Genomic DNA, 20,158 nt, shown 5'->3' on the forward strand with positions numbered 1-20,158 from the left:
GGCTGAGGCAGCTAAGGCAGGAGCAGGAACATGTGGCTGTGGGCCTGTGACAGTGTGGGCTCCGAGAAGCCTTCAGAATTCTGGAGAGAGACAGTTGGAGTGGTCTGGCAGGGACCAGGGAGGGATGCTGCAAGGCCTCTGCCCACAACCCAGCAGAAATCAGTGCCCTAGCAAGGTGGAGAGGTCTCAGCAATGCTGAGATTTGGGCCTTTTCACACTCCCTCGACTCTCCTAGGGGTCCAGTATTCCTTAGGGTCATTAGCCTCTTCCTTTTTACCCTGCAGTACCAGAACCAGCCCAGGCCTCTCCCTTCAAATCACACAGGATTCTGGGAAAGAAAGGTGAGAGGTACATGGATGTGGAACCTGTACCCAGCCTTACACACACACCACTCTCTGCTCCTAACAACACACAGAAACTCCCCTCCCGGTTTCGGAGCAAAATAGGGGCAGACTGTGGGCTAAAGAATGTGGCCCCCAAGGCACGACGCTGTGTGACCTTGGACCAGTCACTTCTGCCTGGGCCCGAGTAGCTTCATCTGTAAAGGGTGCTGGCAATTGACACCTCATTTCTAGCCCTAATCAATGGTCAGAGTTGGGGGTGAATGGACCATTGGTCCTCCCACACTCCTAGGGTGGGAAGCCCTCAGGACCCCTGTGACCTCCTCCTCACCCTGGGCCTCAGGGTCCTTAGCTCCCAAGAGTGGGTGGGAGTGGGGGGGGGGGGTAGGTGCGAATGCAGCATCCCTTTGCTCAGAGCACTGCGATTGGCCAGAGATGATCTCACCGCCTCCCGGCCTGCGCACGCCTGATTGGCCCGTGCGGGGATGCTGCGCTCCGCCGCTGGCGGGGCCGTCATTCAGGCGGGCTCCGAGCAAGTGTGTGTGTGAGGTTGGGGGAGCTCAGAGGTGAGGCGCCCCGCGTCTCGCAGGATGCCCGAGAGGGAGGAGAGCGGAGAACCTCTGCCAGGGTCTCAGCCTCTTCCCACCAGCTGGCTTCCCACTACTCCCCTGCCTTCCTTAGGTATCCCAACCCCTGACACAGCTACCCTGGAGGATGCTCCGCAGAGGCGGGGTCCGGGTCCTCCCCTCCACCCCCTTCCGTTTAACCCTCGCACCGCCGCTGCGCGCTCCTGCGCTGCTGGGCTAGCTGGGCTGGGAGACCTGCAGCCCCAGCATCCCAAACCCACTCCGATGGCAGGAGGGCAGCGACACCGTGGTGTCCGCAGCGTGCTCTGCAGCATCCTGCTCCTCACTCAGCCTCCAGATCCCAACCCTGCGTTCCTGGTACAATAGGGAGCCAGGTGGCCCGGGGTCAGCAGCAGGGACCCCAGAGCGGACTAGAGGAAGCCCACTCCCAGCCTGAGTCCCAGCTCCAACTCGCTCCCACGTCTCCTGCAGTCCAGAGTCGGGGGAATGCCTCCTGGCACCCGCGCCCCGCGGAGCGCCCTGGGTACCCTGAGGTGAGCCGGGGCGACCCCGCCCCCCCTCCCTTCGCCCGCAGTCCGGGCTGCACGACCCTACCGGGATGCTCTTGGGCTGCAGTCCCCAGCTCAGCAGCGGGGCGCAGTGACCCGAGTCCCCGCACCGCCCCCTCACCTGCACCTGCACCAGAGAGCCGCGGTAGAAGCAGCAGGCGGCGGCGGACAGCGCGCTCCACAGGCTGCAACGCTCCGTCATGGTGCGGTCGGGAGACCCAGGTCCCCCGAGCGTACCGGAGGTGGCGGCCGAAGGGGCAGGGGCGCGGGGACCGACCGGGCTGGGCACCGGCTGCGCGTGCCTCTCAGCGGCGCGATTACCTCATCGCCTGGTCGGGGGAGGAGCGGGGAGGCGGGGCGGGGAGACCCCACCCTCCAGCCAGCTGGGGAGGGAGGGGAGTGGGGAGAGGGAGGGGAGGGGACCATTGTTCCTCCCTCCACCACCACCCCGTTCCCCTGTGCGTGTTCCCCAGGACCTGCTAAGAGGGATGCCACCCAGGGCAGCAGGGTGGAGTAGGGACCTCGGGGCCGGCGAGGAGGAGCTCCTGTTTTTCCCACTCTCGCACCCCTCCAGACCCTGAACCGGCGAGGACTCTGAATTCAATTCCATCTAACGCTACAAAAATTCCCATGTTTAATCCAATCCTTTGTGGCTTCGGGTTTCTCATCTCTAATCGAGAATAACAGGGTTAGACTGGCTGTTTCTGGCAGTGCTACGCTTCGAAGGCTGTTAGGGCACCAAGCGCAACTCACCTACCTCTCTAACTCGCGGGGCTCCCCACCCTGGGGCCCCTGTCTTTGAACCCCGACTGGTTTGTGTGGAGATGTCTGGGATACACGGTGAAGACCTGTGTTGAACTTTGTGAGTGTTTCCAAGCTCAATCAAAAAGTTGCCAAGCAAAGATAATTACCCAGTAAAGACACCCTACTATTCCCTGACTGGGTCTCACAAGACCTGGATTTGGAGCCTCTTAGGGCTCACTTAGAGGGCATGCCTAGCAGGGGTTAGGCACTGAGTCAACGCCAGCACAGAAGGAGTCAAACAATCAGACTCTGGGTTCGAAGGCTGGGATGTGGTCTAGCTGGTAGCATGCTTGCTTCCCCAGCACTGCGTAAACTAACTGGACACAGTGGCACACACCTGTAATCTCAGCAGTCAGGCAGTCAGAAGGTGAAGGAATGTTACACGTTCAAGATCATCTTTGGCAACATACCAAACTCAAGGCCAGTCTGGGCTACATGAGACCAATTGTAACCAACCCTTCCCACAGGCTGTGTGACCTCAAGCAGGTGAGTCTACCTCTCTGGGCCCCAGACAATTATTTTCTGTAGATATACCTGAAGCTCTGAACATGGATCTTGAAATGTATGTCCTTAGTATTTTGAAATCCCAAGAGTCCAGGATTCCTGTTATTGTTTGGGGATTTTGGAGTTCTGGACATTCTTCAAAGATGAACACTTCAGGGCAGGAATGGAGTTTGGAAACAATCTATTCCAACCCTCATCCACAGAGACTTTAGAAACAAAGCTAGGATCTCTTTGTGGACTGTGAGGTCCAGTCCCAGTGAGCAGGTGTTATTCCCTTGTCATTTGTGTTGTTTTGTTTTCAAGACAGGGGTTTTTTTGTGTAGTTTTTTGTCTTTCTGTGTAGACCTGGCTGTCCTGGACTCACTTTGTAGACCAGGCTGGCCTTGAACTCACAGAGATCTGCCTGCCTCTGCTGAGATCACAGGTGTGCACCTCTGTGCCCAGCTGACATACATCTTTAATCCCAGCACTAGGGAGGTAGAGGCCTGTGTCTGAGACCAACTTGTTTTATATAGTGAATTTCAGGCCAACCAGGGCTACATTTAAGACTGTTTTTAAAGAGATAGATGGGTAGATAGACGGATGGATGGATGGATGGATGGATGGATGGATAGAAAGATAGATAGATCCTAGTTCTGATAGATCATAACGCGTGTGGAAACTGTGTAATCCTCTGGTTCCTGCCTGGCCTGAGGGGCCTTTGCATGAAGGTCTGGCACTCTTCCTTGCTCCCTGCAGTATTTGCCGTTCGTCCAGGGCCTGGCTCAGGTGGGAGGCCAAGGACACTGTCTCAAGCTCATCATCAAGCTTGGGGCTCAGAGCCGGCTCTGCCCCCACAAGAACCCTCATGACTTCGAGGGAGTCCTAAATTTCTAATCTGCAAGTGGAAATTTGAGTTAGGCTTCTCTAAAGAACAACAACAAAGGCTTCAGGAGATGGCTCAGTTAGTAAAGGCCCTCGATGCCAAGGCTGAGGACCTGATTTCAACCCCCAGATTCCACAGAGCAGGAGAGAAGCCACTCCCACGGGTTAGCCTCTGACTCCAAAATGCACACAAAACAATTAAATAGTAAATAAATGTTTGTGTGTTTTTTTTTTAAAGTTTACAAAAGAGCAAAACCAGGCTGGAGAGATGGCTCAGAGGTTAAGAGCACTGGCTGCTCTTCCAAAGGTCATGAGTTCAATTCCCAGCAAACAAAAGAGCAAAACCCATCTCTGCCAGCACTCAGCATGGTTTTGCAGGCAACAGGCCTTTAAAATGTTACTTAGTCTTATTATTACCATTGTTTCAGAACCGGTGTTTTCTTGCTGAGACAGGGTCCTACACTTTGGTCCAGGCTGGCCTGGAACTTTCAATCCTCCTGCCTCAACCTCCCACGTTGATGACAATCATAGCCTCATGCTCGGCTGGCTCACGCTGTAAAGTGTTTGGCAAACAAGCAAGAAGACATGAGTTCAATCTCCAGCAGCCATATGAGAGAGAGAGAGAGTGAGAGAGAGAGAGAGAGAGAGGAAGGAAGGAAGGAAACTAGGTGTGATGGTGCTGCTTTGAAACCACAGCATTGGGGGTGAACATGGAAAGACCCTGGAAGCTCATGGGCCTGCCAGTGAACCCTAATCAGTGAGGCCCCCAAGTCCCAGTGAGGCCCCTCTGTGGACAGGAACCATATATGACTTCCACAGACACAAACACACATGCAAGCATGTACTCACACACACAAACCACATCTTAAACATTCCTAGTGCCTAGAACAAGCAAGGCTTTTTGTTCAAATCTAGCCCCAAATCTCACTATGCAGCCGAGGATGACCCTGACTTTATCCTTCTACCCCTCCAGGTGCTGGGATTACAGGCATGCAGGACCACACCCAGCTTATGTGGTATGGGGGGGGGATGACACCCCCCCCCAAGGCCTTCTGCATATGAGGCAAGCTCTCTACCAACTGAGCCATACCCCTCGCCCCCAAATTAGGCTCTCGGTGTCTGTGAGCTGCACTGAGTCCCTGCTAAAGATCTGAATCACTCCTCATGCTGCCCCTCCCAGCACCAGCACCCCATAGATGATGAGATAGAGTGGGATCTCACTGTGGTGGCCACTGCATGGCGACACCCTTGGAACGTTGTCCAGCTGGTGGGTTTAGGGCCAGCAGAGTGTCAGGAGGCATAGGAAATAGCTGCCCAGGACGCTAGCTGTCCCCAGGGCCTGCCCACCTGCTGGCTCTCTCCTCCCAGGCGGAAGTCTGGTTCATAACAGGCCCTGAGTGCTCTAGCGTATGGTGGCCAACCCCCAGCCTGTTCCTCCTACCTTCACATAGTCTCCAGCAGCCTCCAGTTCTGCAGCAGTCCTGAAAGAAGGTGAAAGACGTGAGTATTCTCAGCACTGCTCAGATTTCCTGAGAAAGGTTCCCCTACCTGTAGTGTAGGGCCTGGGCCTGGCCTTGGGAGCCCAGGATGCTATTGCCAGGGCTGGTGGACCTATGGCTGTCCCACACCCCTGCTAGCTGTGCAGCCCTGAGCAAGTTCCCTCACTCTCTGATCCTGGGTTTCCTCTCCGTAAATCAGCCACTACCTAATGGAGCACTGAAGGTGAGTGTTCACCGGGCTCATGACACACGCTTTCTTGCTGTCTGCTTCCTCTCCCTGCCTCCTTCACCCATTCCCTACCCTTGACTCTATACACCAGAGGGCCTGGGCTGAGGCTCAGCCCCTTTCCTCTGGCCCGTTCACTCCTTGGTCAGCATCTACGTTGCTAGCATATTGCTAGCTGGTTAGAGCCAGTGTACACCTATTCTCTGCCTTCAGGGTGGAGGAATGAAGCCAGGAGAGGCCAGAGGTGGCTGTTTTTCCAGACTTCCCCTTTGTGAGTCACTTCCCCCCAGCCACCGCTGTGTGTGTGTGCGCGCACGTGCGTGCACGCACGCGTGTGTCTGTGTGTCTGTGTGCTTTTGCATTTGTTTGGAGATATGATCTCATGTAGTCCAGACTGGACTCAGATGTGTTAGGTATGTGGAACTGGCTTTAACTTCTGATCCTCCTGCCTCCACCAGGATGCTGGGATTACAGAGGCACACCACCACACCCAGCCCAGCCATGGCCTAAAGAACTGAAGCCTTCAGCTAATGCAGCCCCATTCTTCACCCAGTGTCCTCCTGTCCCCTTCAGCCCCCTCCCTGTCGGAGGCATCTCCACTTTGGCACCCACAAGGAGCTGCTGGCCCTTCTCTGTCTTGCTTCTCAGCTGGGTACCAGCTCCGTCCTCCCTGCTGTGCCGGCCAAAGCCTGAGGTTCGTTTTCTACCCTGGGCCTACCAGCAGGCCTTGACCCATGAAACAGGCCACACCCTGCCCAGGAGGAAACCCTCCCTTCAGAATACATTACTGACAGTCTCCCCCTGCAGCCGGGCCACTGTGTCTTCCATGGCTTTCTTGCTGATTCCCCGTGTCCACTAACCCATCCTGTCAGCTTCAGCTCTGGTACCGAACAGCAAGTAAGTGGACAGCCAGAGCAGCTTGGTCTTTGGTCTCGAGCAGCTCTTCTTACCCACCAAGCTCACCATGCTGCTCAGTCTGGTTTGAATCCCAAGACTCAAGCAATCCTCCTGCCTCAGCCTACAGAGTAGCCGAGATTATGAGTAGACAACGGCAGACCTGCCTAAAATCTTTTCCCTCTTTTTTGGTGCTGGGGAAGAGAGCCCAGGCCTTGCACACTCTAGGCCAGCATTCTGCCGCTGAGCCTCATCCTCAGCCCCCACCCACAAAAGAATCAAATCGGCACGCCCCTGCACAGCCGTGTAATTTATCATCCACACCAAACTTCTTACCTCCTTGAGCATAAAGGGACATTGTTACTATGAGAGGAAAAGGACATAACTGGGTCGTAGCTCCCTAATCTCTATGCCCCACTCACAGAGTGGGCTCTGCATGCTGGTGGTGCCTGACTGCCTACCTCAACCATTCTGCTCCTCATTCTGGCCCGGCTGCATCGGTCTTGCCAGCTTGTTCCTGCCATCATGGGACCTTTGCATTCACCTTTGCAAGTGCTTGGGGCTCTCTTTCTCCAGATGTTCATAAGGTTTTTTCCTCCTCCACTTTCTTCGGGGCTCAGTTTAAAGCCACCTCCTCAGAGAAGCTTACCCCACCTACAGCAGCCCCTTGGCCCCTTACTCTCTGTCTCCCACCTGCTTCCAGCACCTCCTCCAGTCTCTTTGATCTCAACCTGCAACAACCATTTCACATTTATTTCTCAATTGAAAATTAACAGAGACCCACATGAGAGTGTGTGTGGACTGTCATTCACCCATGAACTGCAGTCCCTGGCATGGTGCCAGGCACAATCTAGGAGAAAAGGAGGCCAGTGAGCATGGTTTAATGGAGACCCAGAATAGTGAGCAGCCCCAGCCAGCAGCCAGCATGTTGTCTTTCACTTAGGTGGAACACTTGTTCCCAGGCAGTGGCCTCAGGTTTCCCATCTGCAAAATGGGAAAGAAATGTACTCTCAAACACAGATGCCTAAATTTCAAAAGAAAAGAAATGCTCAAAGGGAAAGAAGAAGAAGAAAAATGGAAGGGAGAAGTTAAAAGAATCTCCCAGCTCCTGAGGTCATGGGCTCCCCACAGCTAGTCCCTGTTCTGATTTTCTGAGGTTATTTGTTATTAACTTTCCTGCCGAGAAAGTCAGTCTGCAATGGCACAGGCTTCCAATGCCTTTTCAGTGCTCTCTGGCCAGTGACACCACAAGTGAGGTGGACGAGAGAGTCCTCCCCTGTCCATCTTCCCGGGTGAGGTGTTCCATCCCAGCATTTCCGGCCATTCAGGCCCGGAAATCCTCCCATTGCTGGGAACAAATTGTCAAGGACACACTGGGATCAGCCCTGTGCTTCCTCCTGTTTCCTGTCCACTTCCTCGTAGGGTTGGTGGCAGGAATACAGCCTTGAGGATGGGGTGCTGCTCAGTTTGTGTACACACTCAGAGCCAGGGAGGTCATCCAAGGCAGAGTCGAAAGCCAAAGAGTCTCAACCCCTTCACCACCCTTGCCAGCTACAGCACTCTGCCATTCTGGTACACAACATGGCTATGTCCGCTGACAACCTATGGCCATTTACTGGCCTGAAGATTACCTGGCAGCCACCCTCTCTCCATTTGTGGCTCAGACATGCTCACCAACTCCTAACAGCCCTATTAAAAAAAAAATTGGAGCACAGCTTCCCTTTGACCCCCCATTTGGCAGCAGGGGCCCAGCTTCATCAGCCTGGGAGTCAAGGCTCCTAACAGACTCCTGGACGACGGGCTCCTTGCTTGCCCTGCCCAGGCACACTCATTACATGGGCTGCCCCACCCAAGGCCAGAGGGCGAGTATCCCGCAGCACCAACTTCTCAGGCAGGGGCTTTGCTCGCTCGCTCTTTCTTCCTTTCTTTCTTTTTTCTTTCTTTCTTCCCTTTTTCTTTTTTGGTTTTTAAGACAGGGTTTCTCTGTGTAGCCCTGGCTGTCCTGGAACTCACTCTATAGACCAGGCTGGCCTCAAACTCAGAGATTCACCTGCCTCTCCCCCCATAATGCTGGGATTAAAGGTGTGCACCACCACCACCACCAGGCTGGTCTCTGCTCTTTCTGTTTCCTGTACTTTTCCTTCCAGACTTCGGCTCACAACAGTGTTGAGAAGCCAACAGGGGCCTGGTGTGGGGTGTGTGTGTGTGTGTGTGTGTGTGTGTGTGTGTGTGTATTCACATGTGTGAACACATGCCACTGTCTCCTGCGGAGATCAGAGGCTCCCCCACCAGGTGGGATATCAGCCCTCCGCTTCCACCTTGATTGAGCTCGGGTCTCTTCGTTGGCTCCCCACTGCATTCACCGTGCTAGCTGATTCCCCTGTTGCCATCTCCCACCTTCCCGTTAGGAACACGAGGAGCACGGATTGTCACGCTTCTGGACATGCCTCTCTCCCTCCTCACCCTTCCTTGCTTTCCAACCTCTATTTCCAAAGAGGCTCTGTAAGCTCTGGGCCTTTGCACGTGACATTCCTTCTTCCTGGGACCCTCGTGGTCTGCCTTACAGATGACCCAGGGGCCAGGGTCACCCCTCCTCTGCCTCCAGCTCTCGGTTTGCCTGGAGATCTTTTAGCATTTACCTCCTCTCATTGTAATGATCAAATCCGGGAATCAAAGTGATCATTAAAACTCAGCTCTGAGAATGAATTAATTATTTCTTACATTTTATACTTAAAAGACACTTCCCCTCTGATATTAGTGGTGAAATCAATTAACAAGCGATGGCGAAGACTGAGCTAAATCGGGCCATTCATTGGCAGCATTCATTATTTAAATAACCAACCCCTTTAATTGCCTGTATTAACTGATTTGTTCTGATAACTGACACCGTGCATTGCATATATCAGTTTAATTAATTGCATTAATGAGTAGTAATTAGCACCCATTATCCTTGATTTCCCTAATGCATGTTGGAATCAGAACCTTCACCTTCAGGGACCTCCGGCCTGGACCAGAAGGATGGGTGAGGTTCCATAAGGATCCTGGAGAAGTGGAGAGGAAGGATGTCCCACCCTCTACCAGGCATGGTCTTACCCTCTGCACAGGCTTGGCTGCGCTCTCTCTGTCCCCGAGTTTGTGCCTTTGGGCCTCAGGGTCTGGTCAAATGGCCTGAGAAGAAAATTACCCAGCTCTGTCACCAGCTTTCCTCTCCCTGAGGCTCAGTTTTTCATCTTCAGAGGGGATGTCAGGCCTGGAAGGCTATGGTGTTCATATGAGGATGGGGGCCGGGTTCCTCTGCCACGTGGGCTCCAGATTCCAAAACCACTCTTCTTGGGTATAGAGCTTTCCTTGCACAGACCCTATTTGTTTTTTGTTTGTTTTGTTTTGTTTTTTCCTAAATAAAAGCCTAGGCTTGTCTGAAACTTGCCATGTACCCAAAGTTGACCTTGAACTCCTGATCCTCCTGCCACCAACTTCCCAAGTACTAGGTGGGATTACAACAGGTGTTTGCTATCATATACTGGTGACTTGCCTTTAGATTTCAAGACAGGGTCTCACTCTAACTCAGGCTGGCCTTGAACTCACAATCCCCCTGCCTCCTCTTCCCAAATGATGGGATTACAGGTGGGAAATACCTCAGCCACCTTCTCTAAATTTTGCTCTCATGCCACCCTCATGGAGAGCAGCAGTGTGTGTCTTTTGTTGTGTGCCTTCAGCTTCTGTGGTCTCAGCATGGAAAGCTGGGATGGATCTCTTCAGAGAGAGTGAGAGCCGTGGGGGCTGAGAGTCTCTGTGAAGAGATCTCTGTGATTTATTCCTTGTCCTACCTCATGTTACAGGCTGTCACTGGGCCAGCGCCATGCCTGGTCCCATCCTCCTGGCTGTGGGGAGCCATCAGGAAAGGCACAGGCCTGGGAGGAAGGGCAGAGTCAATATGCTGGGCCTGAGCTGCTGATGGTGGCTGGGAACCTGCTGGTGAGAGCTGAGAGCTGCAGGAGTGTGGGCCGTCGGCTGGCTATGATGGGCAATACCAAATCTGGGGAGAGCCCAGCTGAAGCGGGGTGCCTGGCTCCAGGCACAGAGCTCAGACTAGAGCTCAGGTGGCCTAGGTTGGTGTCTGCCATGTCCCTCATATGGAGTGACATCCCAGGAAACGAGGAGCTAATCCTGGGAGGAAACAAAAGGAAGATGGGAGGCCTCGGGGATTCTGAAGGCACCTAAGCAGGAAGTAGAAAGCTGTGACCCTGAATGAGAACTGTTCATTCCATGGAACTCAGTTTCCCTCCTATAGCACAAGCAACTGCCATGTATTGGACTTCACTGGTCCAGGCCCTCTACCTGCCATCATATCTAGTTTTCACCATGCAGGGGAAACTGAGGCTCAGGGAAGGGACTCACTCGATGACACACATTTGCTGGGTGTCTGATTCAGTCCTGCTTGGCCCTCACCCCACACAGGTCCAGCCACCTACAAACCGGGTCCCTCAAGGGCTGGAAGCAATGTGGTTCAAGTGGGAGGTCAGTGTGGGGAACAGCCCATCTTTCCTAAGATAGTCAGGTTCCCACAGCCCAAAGCATCTTGGGGTCTCACAGACTGTGAGAAAGTCTTCACAGGAAATGAGAGCCAGGAGCAGCTGGGCCTCTTCAGAAGACATGGACCAGCCGCCCTTAGCCTAGAGAGGCTTCGCAGGCCAGGCCCACAGTGACTCCCCCCTCCTCTGGTAATCGGGTAATAGCTACCAGATGCCCGGCAGCTAACGTCACTCTTCAGGGCCGAGAGGGTCGTGGGACTCTGGGGAGACTTGGAAATTCTTGAACCAGAATCAACATTCCAAAAGGAAATGGGGAAGGGGGGTGTCCTGGCCTGTTTGCAGTGCCTGGCACTGTGGCTTGGGCAATCTTGCCGCTCTCTTAGGATGTCATTTACCCCAATCTCAGTATCCTTCCAAGTAGCCTACCTGGGGGTAGGGACGGGGATCTGGTTGTCTGGGAGGATGGCAAGGGACATTCAAGGGAGGCACTACGGAGCAGGACAGAGCTAAGTTCAGAGCTCCTGGCAGATGGGTCCAACCCACTGGCTCCATGAGGCTGAGGACAGCTATGAAGGCAGCCCAACACACAACTGCAGCCTTGCTTTGTGGATGACAAATTAATGTCACAAGGTCAAAAGGTCGGGCATGGCAGGAGATGCTCAGGGGGTAGAGTGCTTGCTTTGCATGCTAGAAGTCCTGGGTTCCGTCTACAGCACCCCATAAGATCAGGTGAGTTAGTGTACATCCCAAATCCCAGCGCCTGAGACAGGAGGACTGTCACCTTCTCAGGTTCAGTCCTCATGGGCTCATGGTCACCCTCAGTTCTAGAGTGAATTAAAGGCCAGCCTGGGCTTATATGAGCCCTTGACTCAAAAAAAAAAAAAAAAAAAAAAAAGAGTAAGCAGAAAAAGGTCAACCATCCCTGCAAGGAAAAAGATTCTCCTCACACAAGCAGTGTGGGATCTGAACCCATTTGCTCTCTGCTTCCTTCTCCAGGCATTCTGATCTCTGCTGATAATCAAATAGCAAAGATGTTGCGGCCTCGGGACTTTGCACACGCCGCTGTCACAGTCTGGCTCACTTTCCCCAGACAGGGTTTCTCTGTGTATCCTTGGCTGTCCTAGACTTGGCTTTGTGGACTAGGCTGGCCTTGAACTCACAGAGATCCTCCTGCCTCTGCCTCCCGGAGTGCTGGGATTACAGGTGTGCACCACTGCACCCGGCTTGTTCCTTCTTTCTTTGTTCAGTTATTTTTCCTTACTAACTTTTTTGTTTTGGCTTTTTGTGTTTTTGTTTTGTTTTGCTTTGTTTTTTGAGACACGGTTTCTGTCCTGGCTGTCCTGGAACTCACTTTGTCAATCCAAGATGGCCTCAGATTCAGAGATCCACCTGCCTCTGCTTCTGGGATGAGGTCTCCATTAGGCTCAATCTTCTGCTCACTGCTCTCTGCTCGGAGCCTAGGACAAGTCTGAAGCCTGGGTGTAACCTCAGGAAATATTAAAAATGAATGATGAGCTGGTGAGATGGCCCAGTGAGTAAAGAGCTTATGCTTGCTGAGCAAGCCTGATTGATCTGAGCTCAGTCCCTGAAGCGGTCCTCTGGCCTCAGCTTAAATGGCGGGGCCCTAAGAGTGCCCTTCTGTGAAATAAGCCCCAATACTAGGGCCTTGTGGAAAGTCATTTAAAATAGTGGAAGAAAAAGTATTAAGATTTTCTCTGAGGGAGGGAAGTACGGCCAGCCAGTTAAGATTTGAGCTAAGAGTTAGTCAGGCCTGAGAGCAAACTTAGGTTCTCATAAATGCTCCATGTATAACCTCAGGAGAGCCCTCCTCTTTGGGCCTTGGTCTAACCACTTCCAGGGCCTGGTGGGGCCTTGATAGTTGTTAAGAATGGGACCCTGGCTTGACATTTCTACATGGGCAGATGAGGCAGATGAGGCTCCCCTTCCTCCAGGCTTGTCCTCTTCCTTTGTCACAGTGATTTGGGGATGAGGATAGTTCTCTGGGCCGTGCTGTCTCATTTCCCCCAGCAGAGGGCTGTTTCTTGGGTGGAGGATGTGGGCTAGGCTGCTGTGCTCCATTTGGCTAGCTGAAGGCCCCCCACCCCCCTGCCTCCTTCTGTCTCATCCTCCATGAGCTCAGCAGAGACAGGGCACCAGGAAATCCCTGCAGCCTCACCTCTTCCTTCCTCCTGCTCCAGGTGCACGCTGCCTTCCCAGGGTGGGGGAGGGGCACGGTCACCTCTGACGTCCACTAGAATGGCCCCTTTGGACACTCAGGAAGGCAGGCCCCATCCTGCTCACTGGCACTCTTAGCTAGCCTTCTGTCCAGCTGGATGATGGCTCCTCAGACCCATATTGGCTCCTAGAGGAGCAGAGGCCCAGCATGGAGTGGAGTTAGCCTGAGAACCCCACTGCTCTCCTGAGTCCCAGGGACTCCTGTAACAAATGACCAATAGGCCCTGAAAGTTGAGGCTAGGGTGGGGACACTGGGTCCTGGGGCACCAGAACAGGGCTTGATCTGGCCTGCTAAACCCACCCAAGACTCCCAAACACTTCAGGAGATGGGAAGCAGAGAATCTCAAAAGTTTCTCTTGGTTGGGTCCAGGGGAAGCCTGCTGTCAGAGGCATCGCTGGAACAAGGCCCTGGGCTGAGTCCTAGACTCTATAAAGGCTTCTCAAGACCTTTCCTCAGAGGCCCTGGGCCCTGCCAGAGTTCCTAGAGGCTGCTAGCAGGAGCCTAAAAGGTGGGGTCAAACTCTTATTCTGACTTCCACTAGGCGGGGTCAAACAGGTGAGCAAACTCTTCTATCTTTATTTACAGAATGGGTTCTCTCTCCAGGAGCTGCCAGAAGGTGAGCAGAGAGACGCTGGGTGTGTGCAGAGACAAGGCAGGCAACAGTCACAGCTCAAGAAAAATTCCAGGCTCCGCCAGGTGCGGTGGCCCAGGCCTGTGACCCCTGCACTCCCCAGGTGGACGCCGGATGATCGAGCGTTTGAGCACAGCTAGGCATGGTGGTGCACGCCTTCGAGTTCGAGAACAGCCTAGTCTACACGGTGAGTCCCAGGACAGCCAGGGCTACATAGAGAGACCCTGTCACACACACGCACACAAAGGCTGAGCACACACGAGACCCTACCTCAATAAAGAAAAAGAAAGAAAAATCTCAGATGTTCAACCCATAGCAGGGTGCGTCAGCAGTACCAGGGACCAGCATCTCTCCCGCGGGACCACTCCTGCTGTCCGTTTGGCCTCCCTAGAGCCAGTTCGATCACTCACCTTCGGGGCCCCAGCGCAGAGCACCTTCGGTCCACTGCCGTCATGGCTCCCGGTGGTCAAGGCCTGAAGCCCCGGGAACAGTCTCAGGCTGACACTCCCGCTAAGACTCTCAGGCTGACACTCCCGCTAAGACTCTCGCTGAGAGCTACGGCGCTCAGAGTAGGACCCCAGGGGCAGGGCCAGACCTGAAAACCACGCCCTAGACACGCCCCCGAGCCGCTACGATCCAAGGAAAAACACACCCACTTCATACTTGCCCCTCTCTCGCTCCTCCTTCCCTCCCTGTCAGTCACCGTCCGGCAGGAGAAGGACACGCCCCCAAACGAACACACCCCTCTGCCTGGCCCTGCCCTGCTCCGGCGAACCAATCACAGTCCCTGTGTGGGAGGAGCCAAGCTACCGTGAATTCACGGATCTAGGAAACCTCACAGCATCGGGGATCTGGCCGTCTTCACTAATAAGATCCTTAACTGCAGAATGAAGTCAAATTTGGGAGAGGGTAGCTGGAGAAGGCAGCCTGAGGCAGCAAGAGATGGTGGAAAAAGCTTTAATTTTATTTAATCATGAAAATAGCATTTCCAAAGCCAGGCGGGAGCGCGCGCCTTTAATCCCAGAGCTCGCGAGGCAGAGGCAGGCGCATCTCTGAGTTCGGGGCCAGCTTCGTCTACAGAGTGAGTTCCAGGACAGTCAGGGCTACACAGAGAAACCCTATCAAAAAATAATTTTAAAAAAAACTAAAAAGAAAGAAGGAAGAAAGGAAAGAAAGAAAGAGAGAGAAAAGTAGCATTTCCAGAGTCTGATCTAGTGCTATTGTGCAAGTTTACAAAGTTCTGTTGCCAGGACTGGAGATGGCTCAGCGCCGAGGACGCAGGTTTGGTACCCTGGACCCACTTGATGGCTTACAAATGCCAGACGCAGAGATCTGACGCCGTCTTCTGGCCTCTGTGGGCACTGCAAGCATGTGGGGCACAGACACATGCAGGCAAAACATTCATACACATACAATAAAAATAAATCTTTTAGCAGGGTGATGGTGGCGCACGCCTTTAATCTCATCACGCTGGAGGCAGAGGCAGTCAGATCTCTGTGAGTTCAAGGCCAGCCTGGTCTACAAAGCAAGTTCCAGGACAGCCAGTGCCACAAAAAGAAACCCTGTCTCGAAAAACAAACAGACAAACAAACAAGAAAAAAAAAAACAACAAAATAAGGGGGCTGGAAAGATGGATCAGTGGTTAAGAGCATTCCAAAAGACGTGGGTTCAATTCCGGGCACCCACATGGCAGCTCACAACTGTCTGTAATTCCAATTCCAAGGGATCTGACACCTTCACACTAATACACATAAAATTAAATACATTATTTAAAAAAAAAACAACATAAGTAACTTAAAAAAATATTTTTTTAAACAAATTGCCTGGTGTGGTGGTATACACTTTAAATCCAAGCACGTGGGAGGCAGAGGCAGGAGGACCCCTGTGAGTTCGAGGGCAGGCTGGTCTGCAGAGCCAGTTCCAGGACAGCCAGGGCTACCCAGTGAGACCTTGTTTAAACAAACAAACAGAATTGTGTTGCCTCCAAATCGGGGGTCTGGACTTGAGGACAGGAGTCTGAACCCGGCTGCACCTCAGCACCCAGAAGCTGGGTTTGGTATTCTGGGGGAAAGTTGTTCTGGAAGGCCCTCACCTGGCTCCCGCCTCACTTTGGTTTGAGCAAAGACTCAGAAGTTTGCAAAGCTGGAGTTTCCTCTGGCTGGAGTTAACAGGATCCATGATCCTGGAGTTTAGAAAGTGACCACCAGGGCTGGAGGGATGGTTCAGTGGTTAAGGGCACTGGCTGCTCTCTTCCAGAGGTCCTGAGTTAATTCCTACCAACCACATGGTGGCTCACAACCATCTATAATGAGATCTGGTGCCCTCTTCTGGCCTGCAGGTGTACATGCAGATAAGCACTCAAATAAATAAGTCTTTAAAAAGTAAAATAAGAATGGAGACCACCAGTGTGTGATTGCCGAGGCAGTGCTCAGACCCCGCATCCACATGAGGGCATCTTTGGCTGACTCTCAGCTTCCTTATCAAAGCACAGGCTTAAAAACAAAAACAAGGCAGACACACACACACACACACACACACACAACACTGTGTAGAGCCACAACCCTCAACAAGAGCATTTTTAAAAAGTGTTCAATGAGTGCTAGGCATGGTGGCACACACCTTTAATCCCAGCACTCTGGAGGAAGAGACAGGAGGATCTCTGTAAGTTCAAGGTCAGCCTGGTCTATATGGTGAGTTCCAGAATAGCCTAGAATAAAGAACGGGAACCTGTCTCAAAAAAAAAAAAAAAAAAAAAAAAGAATGAAAGAAAAGAAGAACAAAAAGAGTCAATGAAGTGCTCAAGGAGTCATTGTCAATCTCATCACTATTTGTACGGCTTTTTGGGGAGGTCAGGCACACATGCGACCACGTGCCTTTCTCTCCCTTCACCTCGTCAGTCCTGGGGATCTTACTCATGCTGCCACTTGGCAGCCTGCATCTTTACCAGCTGAACCATCTTTCGGGCCCACTATTTATTTATACCTTTGCATGAACTCGACTTATAGGGTGCAATAAGCAAATCTATTGATAAGGGGCTTTCTAGACCGGGCATTGGCCATGTTGGTGGCCAGAACTAAAGGTGTTGAGCTCTTGCTGGAGTGTGTGCTGGGCCCTGGGTCAGGCTGGCCTCAGTCCAAATGCAGCTCAGTGGCCAGCAGGATGGATACTGAACCCAGCTGCGACAGATGACATTCCCCTCCCTGAACCTGCCGTATAAACAGTATATACAGAGCTGGTTTTCTTTTGAGAATTAGTTATACACTGCCTGGCCTGTGGGAAGAGTTGAGGTGTTCCATCTCCTGCACTGTTTACGGCCCCCACCCCACCCCCACTTCTTTGTATTCCAGGCTGGCCTGGAACTGCAGATAAAGCCAAATATCATCCTGAACTCTAAATCATCTGGCTTTCAGCTCCCAAGTGCCGCCACACCAACTTATGTGGTGACAGGGACTGTGCTGGATAGTTTTATGTCAACTTGACATAAGCTAATGTCATCTGAGAGGAGGAAACTTCAATTAAGAAAATGCTTCCATAAGACTGGGCTGTAGGCCAGGCGGTGGCCGTTCTGACCATTAGTCCCAGCACTAGGGAGGCACAAGCAGAGGCAGAGGCAGGAGGATCTCTGTGAGTCTGAGGCCAATCTGGTAAACAGAATGAGTTCACGACAGCTGGGGCTACACAGAGAAATCCTTGTCTTCAAAACACAAAACAAAAATGGGTTGAAGGCAAGCCTGTACCACCTTTACTTAATTAGTGATCGATGGGGGAAGGGTGCTGCCCCCCTCCCAGGCTGGAGGTCCTGGGTGCTTTCAAGCCATGTGGAGCAGGCCAGAGAGCAGCACTCTTCCATGGCCTCTGCACCAGCTCCTGCCTCCAGGTTCCTGCCCTGTCTGAGTTCCTCTCCTGACTTTCTTCAATGATGAGCAGTGCTGTGCAAGTGTAAGCCAAGCAAACCCTTTCCTTCCCAAGTTGCTTTTTGGTCATGGGGCTTCACTGCAGCAGCAGAGACCCAAGCTAAGGGATCAAACCCAGGCCTTCCTGTGTGCTAGGCAAGCAACTACCAACTGATCTATACACACATATATATTTCCTGTTTTGTTTTGAGACAGAGTTTCACACTGTGTTCAGGCTGACCTCAAACTCACAGCCATCCTCCAGCCTTAGCTGCCTCAGTGCTGGCACTGCAGGATGTACCACTCTCTACACCCTAGCCTTTTCTTTTCAGCCCAGATGTTTGCACTGGAGCTGTATCAGCTAGAGATGTTTAGAAAACATCTCTGCAGGTCCTTGTTGACACCTACCTTTCTGGGTGTACATCCCCAGGGACTTGCTCCTCCTTTTTGTCTACTGGGGGTTCCTCAGGCTTCCTCATAGGGTCCACCTCTACTGCCAAAGGTGTGGGTTCCACCCCTGGGGTGTCCTTCAGCTGAGCGTCAGTTCCCTCCTCTGCCTCCGTGGCTGCCTCTAAGCCTGGTGGGTCCAGCAGCCCTCGAGGCGGAGGGCGTGACTCGGGGCTGACCTCCTGGGCCTTCTGGACAGCCTGTTGTTTCCGAGCCTTCTTGATGTTAGGGCGAGGCATGGTGCCCATGTGGCTGTACATGTCACTTGAACGAGCGTAGGCAGGAGGGCTCTTCGGGACGGTCACCATGTCGTCCTGTGTGGCTTCAAAAGTGTCAGGCTCCAGGTGAGGCCGGAGACTAGCGGAGGCTGAAGACCGTCTCAGAGAAAAGGACCGAGGGAGATTGGAAAGGCTCCCGAGGCCCTTGAACTTGAAGAACTCTGGCAAGAGAGGAGGAGAGGGAAAGAATTAACGACGGTGTCAGCAGGATTGGAGTAACCAAAATCATCACGGGTCCACACAGTGAGGGGACAAAGGTTCGAGACACAGGGGGCAGCTTCTCACTCTACTTTCTTTCTAAGTTTTTTTTTTTTAATTCTTAATTACGTTGATATATGTGGTAGTGGGGTGCATGCATCATGAATGTGGGTACCCACAGAAGCCAGAAGAGGGCGCTGCAGATGGTGGTGAGCTGCTCAGAGTGGATGCTGGAAACCTAACTCGTCTCCTGCAGAAGGCCCAAAGGCTCCTCCCTGCTGAGCTGTCCCTCCACATCCTCCCACTCATCCCTACACTTGCAGAAGTGACATAACATGAGACTTTGCGGTCACATCCCTGAACTCAAGCCTTTCTTTGACATTCTAGGTGTGAGACCTTGGGGCAAGTCTCTGAGCCCCTCCACCCACAGCAGTGAAACAAGGATTCGATTCTACGGTACCTCCTCGATGAGAGGACTGAAGAAGAGCATGTAAATAAGGACTAGGGAGGTGACCCTGAAAAATGCCAGACTCACAGGTGTGACAGCCTCAGCTGGAATCCCTACCACCCGTATAAAAGCAGGCCGAGAGCTGGGCATGGCAAATGCCTTTGCTCCCAGCGCTCATGAGGCAGAGACAAGTAGGTCTCTGTGAGTTCGAGGCCAGCCTGGTCTACATGGTGAGTCCCAGGACAACCAGCGCTACATAGAGAGGCCCTGTCTCAAAAAAAAAAAAAAAAAAAAAAAAGACAGAGAAGTTGAGGAAGTGATTCAGAAGGTGAGAGGGGCTTACTGCTGCATGAGAGGACTGGGGTTCAGATCTTGGCACCCATCATGTGAATCACCTCCAGCTCCAAGGGACCCAATGCCCCTTTCTGGCTTCTGCAAGTGCCTTCATACACAGACACACACACACACATATATACACACACAGTTATATGCATACATGCGGAGGTGTACATGCACACACAGCATACACACACATAAACACACACACTGGTGTGCACGCATGCGCATATACACATATATGCATGCCTAAACACGTGTGCGTACACACACGTGTGTGTACATACTCATACGCAAAGTGAATCTCTTAAAAGTAAAATACTGGGGGCTGGGGAGATGGCTCGGTGGTTAAGAGCACCGGCTGCCCTCCCAGAGGACCCGGCTTCATTCCCCAGCACCCACATGGCGGCTCACAACCGTCTGTAACCCCACTTCCCGGGGATCCATGGGGACTATACACACGGTGGACAGGCAGACATGAAGACAACTAGACAAAGCTTTTTTTGAGACAGGATCTTGCTACATAGCCCTGGCTGCCCTGGAGCTCACTCTGTGGACCAGGCTGGCCTCAAATTCACAGAGACTGACCTGCCTCCCGAGTGCTGAGTTTAAAGGTGTGTACCTGTGCCGCCACCTCCAGAAATATAATTTATTTAAAAAATACAAATTTTCAAGAAATCTGCTTGCCCTAAAGCCTGGATGTGTGTGTGTGTGTGTGTGTGTGTGTGTGTGTGTGTGTGTGTGTGTGTTATGAGTGTGTATGGTATGTGTAAATGTGTATGATGTGTGTGGTGTGTGTGTTTTTGTATATGTTGGGTGTGGTATTTGTGAGAGTGTGTGTGGTATGTGTGTGTGAGTGTGTGTGGCATGTGTGGTGTGTGGAAACTGCGTG

At 52.6% G+C, this 20,158-nt stretch overlaps 1 protein-coding gene across 3 annotated transcripts in view; it reads right to left on the reverse strand.

Annotated features, from left to right (window-relative positions):
• The window catches only part of Sh2d3c (SH2 domain containing 3C), a 33,086-nt gene that overhangs the window by 11,478 nt on the left and 1,450 nt on the right, over positions 1-20,158 (reverse strand). Inside the window, exons 2-3 of one of the 3 annotated variants that reach the window (XM_055600558.1) lie at positions 17,968-18,445; positions 5,090-5,129 (exon numbers count right to left, since the gene is read on the reverse strand). In XM_055600558.1, coding sequence (XP_055456533.1) covers positions 5,090-5,129; positions 17,968-18,445 — 518 coding nt within the window. Of the gene's footprint in view, positions 1-1,597; positions 1,791-5,089; positions 5,130-14,076; positions 14,190-17,967; positions 18,446-20,158 lie in introns of those variants that run through there. The other 2 variants (XM_055600559.1, XM_055600561.1) reach the window with 2 other exon arrangements.

Source organism: Psammomys obesus, unplaced genomic scaffold (assembly GCF_907164565.1).
Source record: "Psammomys obesus unplaced genomic scaffold, mPsaObe1.curated_primary_1811, whole genome shotgun sequence".
Taxonomy (NCBI): Eukaryota; Metazoa; Chordata; class Mammalia; order Rodentia; family Muridae; genus Psammomys; species Psammomys obesus.